Source organism: Heloderma suspectum, chromosome 2 (genome assembly GCF_057233095.1).
Source record: "Heloderma suspectum isolate Gila_16-S chromosome 2, 16-S_ref, whole genome shotgun sequence".
Lineage (NCBI taxonomy): Eukaryota > Metazoa > Chordata > Lepidosauria > Squamata > Helodermatidae > Heloderma > Heloderma suspectum.
Window position 1 is genome coordinate 397,069,479 of NC_139459.1, and position 13,931 is coordinate 397,083,409.

General features: G+C 45.9%; 1 protein-coding gene across 1 annotated transcript in view; it reads left to right on the top strand.

The window, feature by feature from the left end:
- Positions 1-2,760: 2,760 nt before the first annotated feature.
- Positions 2,761-13,931, top strand: part of LOC146356563 (vomeronasal type-2 receptor 26-like) — a 32,955-nt gene continuing 21,784 nt past the window's right edge. Inside the window, exons 1-4 of the mRNA XM_084830186.1 lie at positions 2,761-2,813; positions 4,023-4,317; positions 10,165-10,297; positions 10,787-10,947. Of these exons, the coding sequence (XP_084686312.1) occupies positions 2,761-2,813; positions 4,023-4,317; positions 10,165-10,297; positions 10,787-10,947 (642 nt within the window). The remainder of the gene's footprint in view (positions 2,814-4,022; positions 4,318-10,164; positions 10,298-10,786; positions 10,948-13,931) is intronic.

The following is a 13,931-nucleotide window of genomic DNA, read 5'->3' on the forward strand; positions in this document are numbered from 1 at the left end:
TGGGGAGAGCTTCGGTTGCATTACAGCAGGCATTTCAGTGTTTCTGTTTCTTTATTAAATCCGTATTTTAAATCTCTGTACTGTGGCTAGGTTCTGTTTGGTTAATATTGGCATTTTAAACTGTAGTTTTAAACATTTATATTGCATTTTATCGTGTTGCATTTTATGGTTTTAAGTGTTGTGAACTGCCCAGGGAGCTTCGGCTATTGGACAGTATTGAAATGTAATAAACAAATGAACAAACAAACGTATCTAGGTTCAACCAGTGTATATGTGTAAATAACCCTTTGTTGTTCAGTCGTTCAGTCGTGTCCGACTCTTTGTGACCCCATGGACCATAGCACGCCAGGCCTTCCTGTCCTCCGCTCTCTCCTGCAGCGTGGTCAAGTCCATATTCATTGCATCAGTGATGCTATCTAGCCATCTCATCCTCTGCCGTCCTCTTCTCCTTTTGCCTTCAGTCTTTCCCAGCATCAGGGTCTTTTCCAGGGAGTTTTCTCTTTGCATTAGGTGGCCAAAATATTTGAGCTTCAGCTTCAGTATCTGTCCTTCCAATGAGCAGTCAGGGTTGATTTCCACTAATGTCAGAGGTACATGCACATAACGATCTGCTCATAATGTTTATGAGTCATGAATCCAAGCTCTGTGACTGGCCATATGTGCCCTAAATGGCTCCTAAGATGATGTTTCTATAACAAAGTTCAGGCCAAACTCTACTTTCTCCCTCCCAGACCCTCCTTTGCCTATGGGGCCGTCACAGTGAGTTCTTGCAACATGTTTTCTCCAGCCCTGCGCCTGGAGCCTCACAAGAGAGTCCATGGACCCGGAGAGGGGTTGCTTCTTCCCCTTCATAATTTTCAAAATCATAGTGGTTATTTCTCTCCTTGCTAAAGGTCAAGGGATTCTTCCCCTGAAGATTGCCCTTTGGGACCAACAGCATAGCCATTAGAATCAAGAGCAGCATGGGGTTACGTCTTCTCACAAGAATGAAAGGGCTGGTGCGCATAAATGCTTTGGGTGCCACTGGGAGCTTCTCTTGAGATTTGGGGGAGGCAGAAACTGTGCAGCTTCGCAGTCCAAGATCATACCTCTGTTAGCGAAGTGACTGGAGCCTTGGTCTTGCAAGAGACTGGGGGCTTCTTCTGAGGAGCTGCAAGATGAGAGCAGCAGTCACAGCTGCAGGGACTAGAGCAGGCAGACCCAGAATGATGCTGCTGCTGCTGCTTCTGCTGCTGCTGTTTCTACCCTGGGCAGCCTCTGGGACGCTGAAGGCAAAATGCCCACTGAACTTGATCAGGGATGATCCAGATGCCCTGAATTTTTACAAGCCAGGAGACCACCTCATTACTGGTGTTGTATCTACAGAACACACTCGATTTGGACGAGTCTATTTCCGGAGCCCTCCCCAAATTAGTTTTCCTTGGTAAGTAATTATCTTTATCATAACTATTGCCTTATGGCACATCTAGCCGTATTGCTAGAAGAGGGCTCCCTCTCACTCTTCCACCCATGCTGCTAGCTATGGATCTCACAAACAAACTGGGATGGGTCAACCCACAGGAGGATTCCTCTAGCAATACCGTAGATCTAGATGCTTCATGTGGTCATACAACTCTGCTGTTCCCAGGCACTCCACCCTCCCCATCTGGATCAGGCTTGCAAGGCCAAGAAAAGATGTTGGGTACCTAGAGGGTAAGTTGTACATAAGCACAATTTCTGACATGGTACAACATCTTTACTGATCACGGGGCAGGTGAGCACCAGGAAAGCCACCACCTCCTTCTGAAGCGATGCCACATCATTTCCTGGTTGTGCACCCTCTCTCTCCAGGATCAGAGTGCAGGGACCCATCTTCATGGGAGCATTACCCTGGTGCTACTATAGCTCACAGTCGTCCATCACACATGATGTTGTTACCACACCACAGCAAACCTGTCCTTTCTAGCTGAAAATGTGCATTGTTTGCAAAGGTGTTTTGTGCCACATTTTTCCTTTGGCCCAGCTTCCATGAAGTTCCAGTGGAGTGTGCCCCATATCCCTGAATTAAATGCAGCTTACTATATGTGTTGGGGTGGGTGGGTTGATGTTGCATTGCTGTAGGTGGGGTGCCCCTTTTCTTTTGTTCCTTTTCCCGCCACATCCATTCATGGCAAGGAAGATCGGGGCGGGTAGCAAGCCACTAATCGCTGAGAAAGAGGTGTTGGCTAAACATGTCTACTCACATGTAAGGAGCAGAGAGAAGGGATGGGAAGCCATTCTCCCAGGCTTACAGGTGAAAAGATCAGAGAGGAGGAAGGAAAGTTGCACTCATAAGCGCTTTCCCAGACTTGCATAGGAGCAAATGATCGGGGTTTTGTAAACATGTCTCCTCAGATGTAAGGAGCAGAGGGGAGCAAAGACCGGGGGGGGGGGTTGCCCTTTTCCATAACAGCAATGAGCAGAGAGAAGGGGTTGAAGAGTCTTGTTAGGAGGAAGGGAAAGTTGTAATCGCTGCTTTATAAACGTACTCAGATGTTAGGAGCAGAGCTGAGAAAGCCAGCAAAGGGGGCAGCGAAGGGGCATTGGAAGGAGCCGCATTCCGGCACCTATCCTTCCCGCCACCTCCCTGTGGGTGGGGTTCCTGGAGCTCTTTGGCGTCGTTGGCTCCTTGGTGGTGGTGGTGGTGTTTGGCAGGGTGTCTTCCATCGCATTTCACAAGCACAGGAGCAGGGGAAGGGGCGAGGGCACGCCTGTTGTTTTAAATCTCCACTCTTAGGCAGAATGAAGGAATGGAAAGAGTTAACCTTCAGCTTCTTCCTACTCTGTACATCAGGGTGGGGTTGGGGGGGTCGAAATGCTATCTTGTATCTCCACCCCTTCAGATACGAAGGGGGCAGTTCTCTTCTTTCTCCTTTTTCATTTCTTTGACTCAAGGAACGACCAGCTGGCATAGATAACCATGTCTACTCAGAAGTAAAACACTTTTTTTTCAATGAGGCTTACTCCTGAAAAAATCAGCAGGTTGCTTTTGGGTTCCTTTTGTAAACAAAAATATCTCCATGCAGCATCATACTATCGCACGTCTGAAGGCTTACTGAATGGCAAATCTATTTCTGTCTTTCTGTCTTTCTGTCTTTCTGTCTTTCTGTCTTTCTGTCTGTCTGTCTGTCTTTCTGTCTGTCTATCTATCTATCTATCTATCTATCTATCTATCTATCTATCTGAAGGAAACGTTGATGCCTGTCTCCTGCGCAGAGTAGACTGACTGTTAGAGCAATATGACAATGGAACCAATGACCTAGGGAGGTGGTGGGCTCTCCCACACTGGAGGCATTCAAGACGAGGCTGGACAGCCACCTGTCAGGGATGCTCTGACTTGGATTCCTGCATTGAGCAGGGGGTTGGACTCGATGGTCTTATGGGCCCCTTCCAACCCTACTATTCTATGATTCTATGAAAATAATCCAGGCAGCATACAAAATTAAACACAATTTAATGACAAAACCCAACGGTAAAATCAATACAGCATAAAAACAGTATATAACAGTCAGCAAAAGGAACAAGAGTTCTAGAAAGGGAAGGCCTGCCGGAATAATAGAGTCTTTCATGCCTGCTGAAAAACCTTCAAAGAGGTCAGCAGGGGCATTTGGCCATTCCACAACTGAGGGGTGGCAAAGGAAAAGGTCCCCTTGCGTGTGGCTGCCAGTCTCACATTAGGCAACCGCAGCAGAGAGCCCTCAGAGGACCTTAGGCGGCGGACTGTGACGTAGTGGAGAAGGCGCTCCCTACAGTACCTTGGACCTAGACCATGCAAGGCCTTAAAGGTAAGAACCAGCACTGTGTATTTTGCCTGGAAACCAATTGGCAGCCAATGTAAAGACTTTAAAACTGTTGTAATATGGCCTCCGGGGTTTGTGTGCATAGATATGTGCTGACCCTTAGATCTTCCCTTTAGTAACATTCAAAGATTTGTATTGCAAAAACAGGAATTTGACATCTTTGGTTGAACAGAGAATGACATGATGATGTACATCTTGTGGCAGGAGAGGGCCTCAAAGTTCATACTGGAACCTCCTGTCCTTCCTGATAGCAATTGAGGAGATCAATCAGAATCCCAGGCTGCTCCCCAACATCACCCTGGGCTACAACGTCAATGAGAACTATTACGATGCAAGAATGACTTACGATGCCATGGTGGATCTGATCTCTCCCGGGCAGGCAAATGTTCCAAACTACAACTGCGGGAGACAGAACAAGCTGCTGGTTTTTATGGAAGGGGCCGACTCAGACACCTCCATCCACATTTCAACTATGTTGGGCATCTACAAAATCCCCCAGGTATGACTGCGCGAACACAGGCAGCCTGCAAAGCATCACCCTTTGGCCAAGGGAAATGCCACTGGTCTTACAGAGAAGGAAGGGCTGCCATTCCAGTGATGGTCACTCAGTCCCATATTCCAGTGGCTAGAAGGCCTGGGTGGACAACCCATGGCAGCGTGCCGGGAAGGGGCTTTTTGTACTGTGAGAACAAAGGTTCCACAAGGGAGTCATCAGAGCACTCCATGGCGCATAGTTGTATCGGTTCCTTGTTGGAAGAGAGGGAGACTTTTGCAAGCTACAATAGGGAATTCACGAGTGGCAACTCCGTGAGCTTCCCAGTAGCTTAGAGGCAAAGAACACTGTGATGGGGAATGAAGCGGGACCTCAAATTCCACCCCAGGGAGATAGAAATGCAGTCTCCACATGGCCCCGTAAGGCAGGGATGTGCAGCCTTCAGCCAGGCAGAATCTACTTTAGTTTTTACTAGAACCTAAAAGTTCACCAGCTTGATCCAGGTGAAAAGCAGTGGCTCACGTGGCAGTCATATGCTAAGCATAAAATAGCGGGTTGCCTCTGAGCATGTGCCAAGCCCAGGACCTCTGGTACTCTCATGAGTACCAGATCCAAGTCCTTTCAAACAGAAATCCACTCTTGGATTTTCCCCAAGCCTTCTTTGGGATCAACCTAATTTAGGGGGGAATGTCTTTTGTTATTACTATTGTTAGAGAATTGCGGGTGAGAAACCATTACTGATCTACAGCAAATTACCCAGAAATCTACCCATAGACTGTAATCTACCTTCTGCCCACCTCTATTATAGGGGATTATCTGACAATAATACTGTTGGATGCTGGATGGAAGAGGGGCTTGGAAGAGAATTCACACCGTGTGCTTAGCCAAGCAGCACAATTAACCCCACAGCCACAGAAACAGGCAGAAGAGAAGGTCCTGATGGGGGCTTGGATATCACTTCTGACCCTCAACAGGCACCTTTTCCTCCCACTCAACCCCATGCATAATCCCAGCCACATAGCCTGGCATCCCATGGGGCCCTCTGTGGAGCTTTAGCTCAGTAGATCAGCTCAGGCCCTAATCATCGCTGGTATGCAGCCCTGGCATGCTTGTCTTGAGTCATTTTTTTCCCTTGGGCCTAAAGAGATTCCCTATCCCATGTATATGTCTGTGAGCTTATTTTCCAGAAGCTTCATCAAAGAGGAAACGGAAATCACTTTTGTTTAGCAACGTATTAGTGGTTCCTCTAGGACCATCCCATCCATTTTAGATGAAAGCAGTTGGTTTCCTTGGCACTTTGACTACAGGGTTTCCCAAACTAAAGTAGGAATACCATAGTTTGAAGAGACATTTGTTTTAAAAGGAAAGGGAGATAGATATAGAGGCAAGGCCCTAACATTTCCTTGCAGTGTACTGTGGGGAAAAAGAGCACATCAAAGGCAGAGCTCAGATTTCTCTCCTTCTGTACAATTTGAGGATATGGATCCTGTCAAAGACCTACACTGCTTCAGTTGTGGAAAGAGCTTCAAGTCCCTGGGAGCTCTTTTAGCCTGAGGCTGAGCTGCAGGGTTCTACTATGGGTTAGACCTTTAGGAGGGGTCTGGGCAGGTGAGGTTTCACAGGGAAGCAACATTGGAATAGATCAGCCCCATGGAAAGGTCCAGCTGGGGCTGGAAGCCACACAGGGTTGTCTTTATGTAGATCCAACAAGCAGCAGCAGATTAAGACTGAGCCTTAAGTAGGAGTTTGGCTTTCTTTCAGCTGGTTGGTCCTGCCTCTGTGTTGACCGAGGCTTTGTTTGTTAAAGGGGCCTGGTCTGTTTTAACAGACTCAGTCAGTCAGAATGTGGGAATGGCTGTGGCATACTAGTGTCTTCACGGCCAGAGTCCTCAGAGTCTAAGGATGGCAATAGGACCTCCTCTGGTTGCAGGAGGACCAAGCGCTTGGATCTTTCTGGAGTCCTGGGTCCTGGGGAAGTTTTGTAACTGAGTCCTGTCCCTGTCCCATTACTTCCCCAGCTTCTCCATCTCAGGTAAAAGGGCCAGGATTCTCTGAGCATGAGGGCTTGGGGTCCAGTTTCATGGCACTTCAGCAGTAAGGTTTCATCTGAGTATACCCAATTATAGAATCATCGAATCATAAAATAGAAGGGTTGGAAGGGGCCTACAAGGCCATCGAGTCCAACCCAGTTTTTCCTGACATTCAGCCGGAATCTGGCTTCCTGTCATTTGAGCCCATTATTCCGTGTCCTGCACTCTGGGATGATCAAGAAGAGATCCTGGCCTTCTCTGTGACAACCTTTCAAGTACTTGAAGAGTGCTTTGTCATCTTGCTTGTAATTTCCCGTACAGCCTGCCATCTCTCCCTTTCCCTTCTCCATTTTTCCTTCCCTTAATAAACTTGAAGAGTGTTATCATATCTCCCCTCAGTCTTCTCTTCACAAGGCTAAACATGCCCAGTTCTTTCAGTCTGTCTTCATAGGACTTTGTTTCCAGTCCCCTGATCATCTTTGTTGCCCTCCTCTGAAGCCTCTCCAGTTTGTCTGCATCCTTCTTCAAGTGTGGTGCCCAGAACTGGACACAGTACTCCAGATGAGGCCTAACCAGTGCTGAGTAGAGGGGAACTGGTACTTCCCGGGATTTGGAAGCTATGCTTCTATTAATGCAGCCCAAAATAGCATTTGCCTTTTTTGCAGCCACATCACATTGTTGGCTCATATTCAGCTTGTGATCGACAACAATTCCAAGACCTTTATCGCTTGTAGTGTTGTTGAGCCACGTATTGCCCGTCTTGTAACTGTGCATTTGGTTTCTTTTTCCTAGGTGAAGAACTTGGCATTTATCCCTATTAAATGTCATTCTGTTGTTTTCTGCCTAGCACTCCAGTCTATCCAGATCACTTTGAATTTGGTTCTGTCTTCCAAAGTATTAGCTATCCCGCCCAATTTTGTGTCATCTGCAAAATTTGATCAGCATTCCCTGCACCTCCTCCTCCAAGTCATTAATCAAAATGTTGAAGAGTACTGGGCCCAGGACTGAGCCCTGCAGTACCCCACTCATTACCTCTCCCCAGTTTGAGAAGGTCCCATTGATAAGCACTCTTTGAGTCCGATTCTGTAGCCAACTGTGGATCCACCAGATCGTTGTTTCATCTAGCCCACTTTGAGCTAGTTTGCTCATCAGGATATCATGGGGCACTTTGTCGAAAGCTTTGCTGAAGTAGAGGTATATGATGTCTACAGCATTCCCACGGTCTACAAGGGAGGTTACTTGATCAAAAAATGAGATCAGATTCGTCTGGCAGGACTTGTTTTTGACAAATCCATGTTGGCTTCTAGTAATCACTGCATTGTTTTCAAGTTGCTTCCAGATGGATTGCTTTATCATCTGCTCCAGAATTTTCCCTGGAATTGGTGTCAGACTGACTGGTCTGTAGTTCCCAGGTCTCTCCTTTTTGAAGATAGGGACAACATTAGCCCTCCTCCAGTCATCTGGCACTTCCCCCGTCCTCCATGATTTCTCAAAGAGAATAGACAGCGGTTCTGAGAGTTCTTCTGCCAGTTCCTTTATGACTCTAGGATGCCGTTCATCTGGCCTTGGAGATCTGAACTCATTCAAAGGAATTAGGTGTTCCTTGACCATATGCCTATCGATCTCAAGCTGCAATCCTGCTCCTTCAGCCTGTACTTTGCCTTTGCCAGGGGGGTCATAGACCCTCTTTTGGGAGAAGACTGAGCCAAAGTAGGAATTGAGCACCTCTGCCTTTTCTTTGTCATCTGTTATCATTTTGCCATCCTTATTTAATAGCTGAACAACCATTTCTTTCCTCTGCCTTTTACTATGCATGTAGCTGAAGAAAGCCTTTTTGTTGTTTTTAGCATTCGTCGCTAACCTCAGCTCGTTCTCAGCTTTAGCCTTCCTGACGCCATCCCTGCACTTCTGTGCTACCTGCCTGTACTCTTCCTTTGTTACTTGGCCTTCTTTCCACTTCCTATATGTGTCCTTTTTTGTTTTCAGGTCATCCCTAAGCTTTTTGTGAAGCCACATTGGCTTCTTCTGTTGTCTTCCACCTTTTCTTCTTGTTGCAATTGTTTGTGATTGTGCCTTGAGAATTTCCTTTTTTAAAAGCTCCCACCCATCTTGGACTCCTTTTCTTGTTAGTGTCGCTTGCCATGGGACCTTACTGATCATTGTTCTGAGTTTATTAAAATCAGCTTTCCTAAAATCCAGGGTTTGACTACACTCAGCTTTTGCTTACCTTAGAACCAAGAACTCAAGTACAACATGGTTGCTTTCCCCCAGAGTTCCTGTAACTGCTATTTTATCCACTAAGTCATCTCTGTTAGTTAGGATGAAGTCAAGGATAGCCGATCCTCTGGTTCCTTCCTCTACTTTCTGTAGGAGGAAGTTATCTGCCACCCAAGTCAGGAATTTCCTGGAGGGGCCATGTTTGCAGAATTTGTCTCCCAACAAATATCAGGGAAATTGAAGTCGCCCATTGCTACTACATCATGCTTCCTTAAAACACTGGCTATTTGCTTTTCAAAAATTTCATCCTTGTCTTCTTCTTGATTGGGTGGCCGGTAGTAGACTCCGACCACCAGGTTCCTTTTATTCTTTGCTCCACTTATTTTGATCCAGATGCTCTCGATGGGGCTACCAAGCTCATCGTCCTGTATTTCTGTGCAGAGATATGTATTTTTCACATACAGTGCAACCCCACCTCCCTTTCTGTTCCTCCTGTTCTTTTTGAACAAGTTCTATCCTTCAATTGCTGTATTCCAGTCATGAGAGTCATCCCACCAAGTCTCAGTTATACCTATCAAGTCATAATTTGCCTCCTGTATTAAGAGTTCAAGTTCATTCTGTTTGTTTCCCATACTCTGGGCATTAGTATATAGACATCGAAGACCATGTACTTCATAGTCTGGCTTTCTTCCTACATGTGTCTGAAGACTATTATTGGGCACTGTCAGAGCTGTTCTCTCCGTTGCAGTGCATGTGCCTACGTCCATTGTTACCCCAACATTACATCTCCCTTCCCAGTAGGGTTCAGTTTAAAGCCCTCCTGATGAAGTTCTTCATGCTGTGGCCAAACACATTATTCCCATCCTTTGTGAGGTGCAACCTGTCCCTTGCCAACAGCCCATCTTCCAGGAAGTATAGCCCATGGTCCCAGAATCCAAATCTCTCTCGTCAGCACCATCTTCGTGGCCAGTCATTCACCCGGAGTATTTTTCGTTCCCTTTCTATCCCTCTTCTAACTACTGGAAGGATGGATGAGAAAACTATCTGGGCCCCAAAGTTCTTGAGTTTCCTTCCCAAAGCTTCAAAGTCTGATGTGATCTCTTCGTAGCTCCGCTTGGCGGTATCATTTGTTCCCACATGGATGAGAAGAAAGGGATACCTGTCAGTGGGCTTTATGAGTGCAGGCAACCTTTCAGTCACGTCTCTAATTCGTCCTCCTGGGAGACAATTAGTTTCTCTGATATATGGGAATGGTTTCTCCTCACTCCTACAAAGGTGAAATGCTGAGGAACTTACATAATTTTAGACACTAGATTTAATGGTCTTGCCCCCACCTGCTTCTGGGAAGCAAGAGGTGCTGGGTTGAGGGATCTGCCGTTAACTGTACTGAGTCAGGACCTTGAGTTCTGGCCCCATTCCTACTCTGTTACCACTGATGGTGAGGACAAATCTCTGCTCCCTGTAGAGTCCCTGTTGCTTATAGCTCTCCATCTGCAGACAATTTGTCCATCCGAATGGCAGGCAATGTGATAATTGTAAACAATTATCCATCAATCAATAATATGTCTGCTTTGCCCTGAACTCCATCTCTTCCTTTCCTTACTAGATCAATTACACTCCTGTTAGTCATGTTCGTGACAAAACCCTGTTCCCTTTTGTCTACCGGATGGTCCCAGAAGAAGAACCCCAGTACCTGGGGATTGTCAAACTGCTCCTGCATTTCAGGTGGACGTGGATCGGTATCTTTGCTCCAGACAATGACAGTGGAGAATGGTTCATCAACACCTTTACACCTGTGCTCATTAAGAATGGCATTTGTGTGACCTTCTCAGAAACTGCCTCACAACTGTCTGTTCTTTCAAATAATTTCGCCATAGTGCAGCTATTGAAGTCTTTGCATTCTGTTCAAGGAGTCAATGTATTTGTTTACTATGGGACAACTCAATCAGAGGGTGATGTATTGATTGTGAAATATATAGTTAACGAAGTCTGGAAACCTATTTCTGGGAAACTATGGGTCACAATAGCTTTACCATACTCCAGTTTGACCCTGGCTTTCCCATACCGTCGTACCCACCAGCACCTCCATGGTTATTTATCTTTTTTTATCCGGACAAAAAAAAGAACAAAACGCCATAATATGCCAGTTTCCACTTTTCTTGCTTTTGGTCCAGTTAAGGGAGATGGACTTCACTGTCTTTATTTAACACATGCATTATCCGTGAAAGGCCGGACACGATGCGGCGTGGAAGAGAACCTAGCAGGTTTACCTCGGCATCTCCTTGAAAGAAGCGTGTTCCAAGACACCTACAGCATTTACAACACCGTCGAGGCCATTGCACATGCCTTAAATGCTGCCTACTCATCCAGATCCAAGCGGAGGGTGCCGGTGGGTGGAGGCAGACTGGAAAGGGGAAGCATTCAGCCAAGGCAGGTATTACTTCTTTCCTCAGAGGTGGTTCCCTTGCAAATTACAGTTAGACTCTGAAAAGCTTTTGGAAGCAGTGGTGAGGTGAGGTAGACATTAGATACTCCTGAGGCAAGGTGGACTCCCCTCATCCTCAGCGGGAGCATCTTTGCATCTGCTGGTGCCCATGTTCTAAGCTCCACCACTGTAGCCCCTCTCCCCACCGCCACCCCCATTTCAAGAGAGGACAGGTCAAGTTTCATGGGCTCTGTCTCATGTCTTCCTCCTCCTGACTGGACTGCCGCTCTGGGGGCCACCTGGTTCTGCTGACATCAGGCTTCCGCCACCCACTGCCCCCTTTTTCTGGAAAAGCTTAAATGGTGCTATCGTAGAAGCCCTGGGTAAAAGGGTGTCCACACAAGAATGGATGCCTGCCCTGTGTACAAGTCTACTCATGGCTTGCCTGCTGTGGTTGCTAATTTATTTCCAGGCCACATTCAAAGGGCTAGTTGTATCCGATGAAGCCCAAAATGGCTCAGGATGCCAATACCTCAGGGACCCCCTCCCGCCATATGAACTTACCAGGACACTGAAGTGAGCACACGAGGTCTGCACCTCTCTGTGCCCCCTCCGGGAGAAGCTCGGGCGGGTGGCAGTTTGGGAAAGGGCCTTTTCTGTGGTAGCCACATGTTTACGGAACACTCTCCATTAGGAGGTTCGCCTGGCACTGCCGGCAGTCAATTCACTATTAGGCGAATTCAAATTTATTGTCCCAGGAATCTGGACATTTGTGATGGCCCAGCTGCTGAGGGTTGTTTTTGTGATGTTCACTCTGGGTGGTAGTGTTGGGAAGAATATGTGAGCGTTCGATCAATGTATTGTGGATGGACACTGTTAGTATTCGATTGATATGTTATTCGATATATTTATTATGCTGACTTATATTTATATTGATTTTATATTGATTTAATTGCTATATTGATAATGGATTTTTCCATTTATTTTCTTAAAGTGATTATGGTGAATTGCCAGGCCTGGCCCCTGACCCCAAATGTATTTTCCATGGGCCCAGAACTATTTCACAGAGGACTGAGTATTCATGTGGGCCAATAAACGTGCCCCCCCCCCCAGCTTAACTGCTATTAGGGGGCAGGGGGGATTTTCAATGGGGGATCACAGCTGAGGAGGAAAGAGTCAATCCTCTACTCCTGATGTACTGCAGTATTCCCCAGTAGATAACAATCACACACACACGCACACGCACACACACACACACGCACCATGCGTGACAATGTATCTTAGGGAACACACACTTTCATTGGTGCTATTGCAAGTGTTTTTCTATGCTTAAATTGCCATGCATGGCAGATTGCCAGGGGTAGGTTCACAGTTTGGGAGGAAAGGGTTAATGGTCTCTCCCTTGAATGCTGTCACCCCTAAAATCATCCCCCCAAACACACACACACACACACACACACACACACACACACACCTGGCAGTAAAAGCTAGGGGGAAAGCTCCATTGGTGCCAAAGGAAACTTTTGCTTCAGATGCTTTGGATGGGGAATTATTTGGTGAACTTTCCCTTCTGTGAAATTTAAATACATCCTAGTAATTATTTCTAAATTTGCATATATATATGTATATGTCAAATGCATTCATTTTTTAATTTTATTTACTGTACTTTTAAACCACCCCATAATTAAAGTTCACTGATCAGGGTACAATGCATTAAAAACATAGAACACAAACACTGAAATAAAACAAAACAAAAAATAAAATAAAAACTAGCAGCAGAGAGAAAAGCCAGGACATCCTCATACAATCAAATCAAAACCTGGGCCTGGGCCTAGAATCTTTTGAGTGCCTAGCAAAGCACCTGGATTTTTGTCTCCGTTTTCGGTTAGTTTCTTAGAGAGTGCTTTTGGAGTAGGAAATAACACATTTAATGAATGGAGGGGGGAAATGAATGAATGAATGAATGAATGACAAATCTTGATAAAATAGTTAAGAGCAGAGACATCACACTGGCAACAAAGGTCCACATAGTTAAAGCAATGCGATTCCCCGTAGTAACCTACGGCTGCGAGAGCTGGACCATAAGGAAGGCTGAGCGAAGGAAGATAGATGCTTTTGAACTGTGGTGCTGGAGGAAAATTCTGAGAGTGCCTTGGACTGCAAGAAGATCAAACCAGTCCATCCTCCAGGAAATAAAGCCAGACTGCTCACTTGAGGGAATATGAAAGGCAAAACTGAAGTCCTTTGGCCACATCATGAGAAGAGACCCTGGAGAAGATGCTGATGCTAGGGAAAGTGGAAGGCAAAAGGAAGAGGGGCCGACCAAGGGCAAGATGGATGGATGATATTCTGGAGGTGAGGGACTCAACCTTGGGGGAGCTGGGGGTGGCGACGGCCGACAGGAAGCTCTGGCGTGGGCTGGTCCATGAAGTCACGAAGAGTCGGAAGCGACTGACCGAATAAACAAAATACCATTTATTGCCTGATACAGAAAATCCAAATCGCTCCTTCCCCACCACATATATACACAATGAAAATACAGTGCATAACTGAGCATTTCTGGCCCTTTAATAGTCTTGCCCAAAATCTATTGCCTGAAAAGACCCATCTGCATCTACATAATGCATCTGGAATTATCTTTACAGTGCAAAAATGGTTTTGCAGAAAAAGGGGCTGCAGCATTTGACCTCAAGTACATACTGAACATGAAAATAAAAAGTAAAAAACACTGCATCTCTCCATATGTCTCCCCTATATGCAGCAGCCATGAATCCAAGAACAGGGTGGAAATAATCACCTTCTCTCTTTTTTTTATATATTTTTTTTTAAAAAAGAAAAACATAACACAACATAAACACACAATACACATACACTAAAATATCTCTTAAGATCGTAAGAAATCTACCTTTGGCTCCCCTTACACAACAAATGCTCATTATTATTCTCTA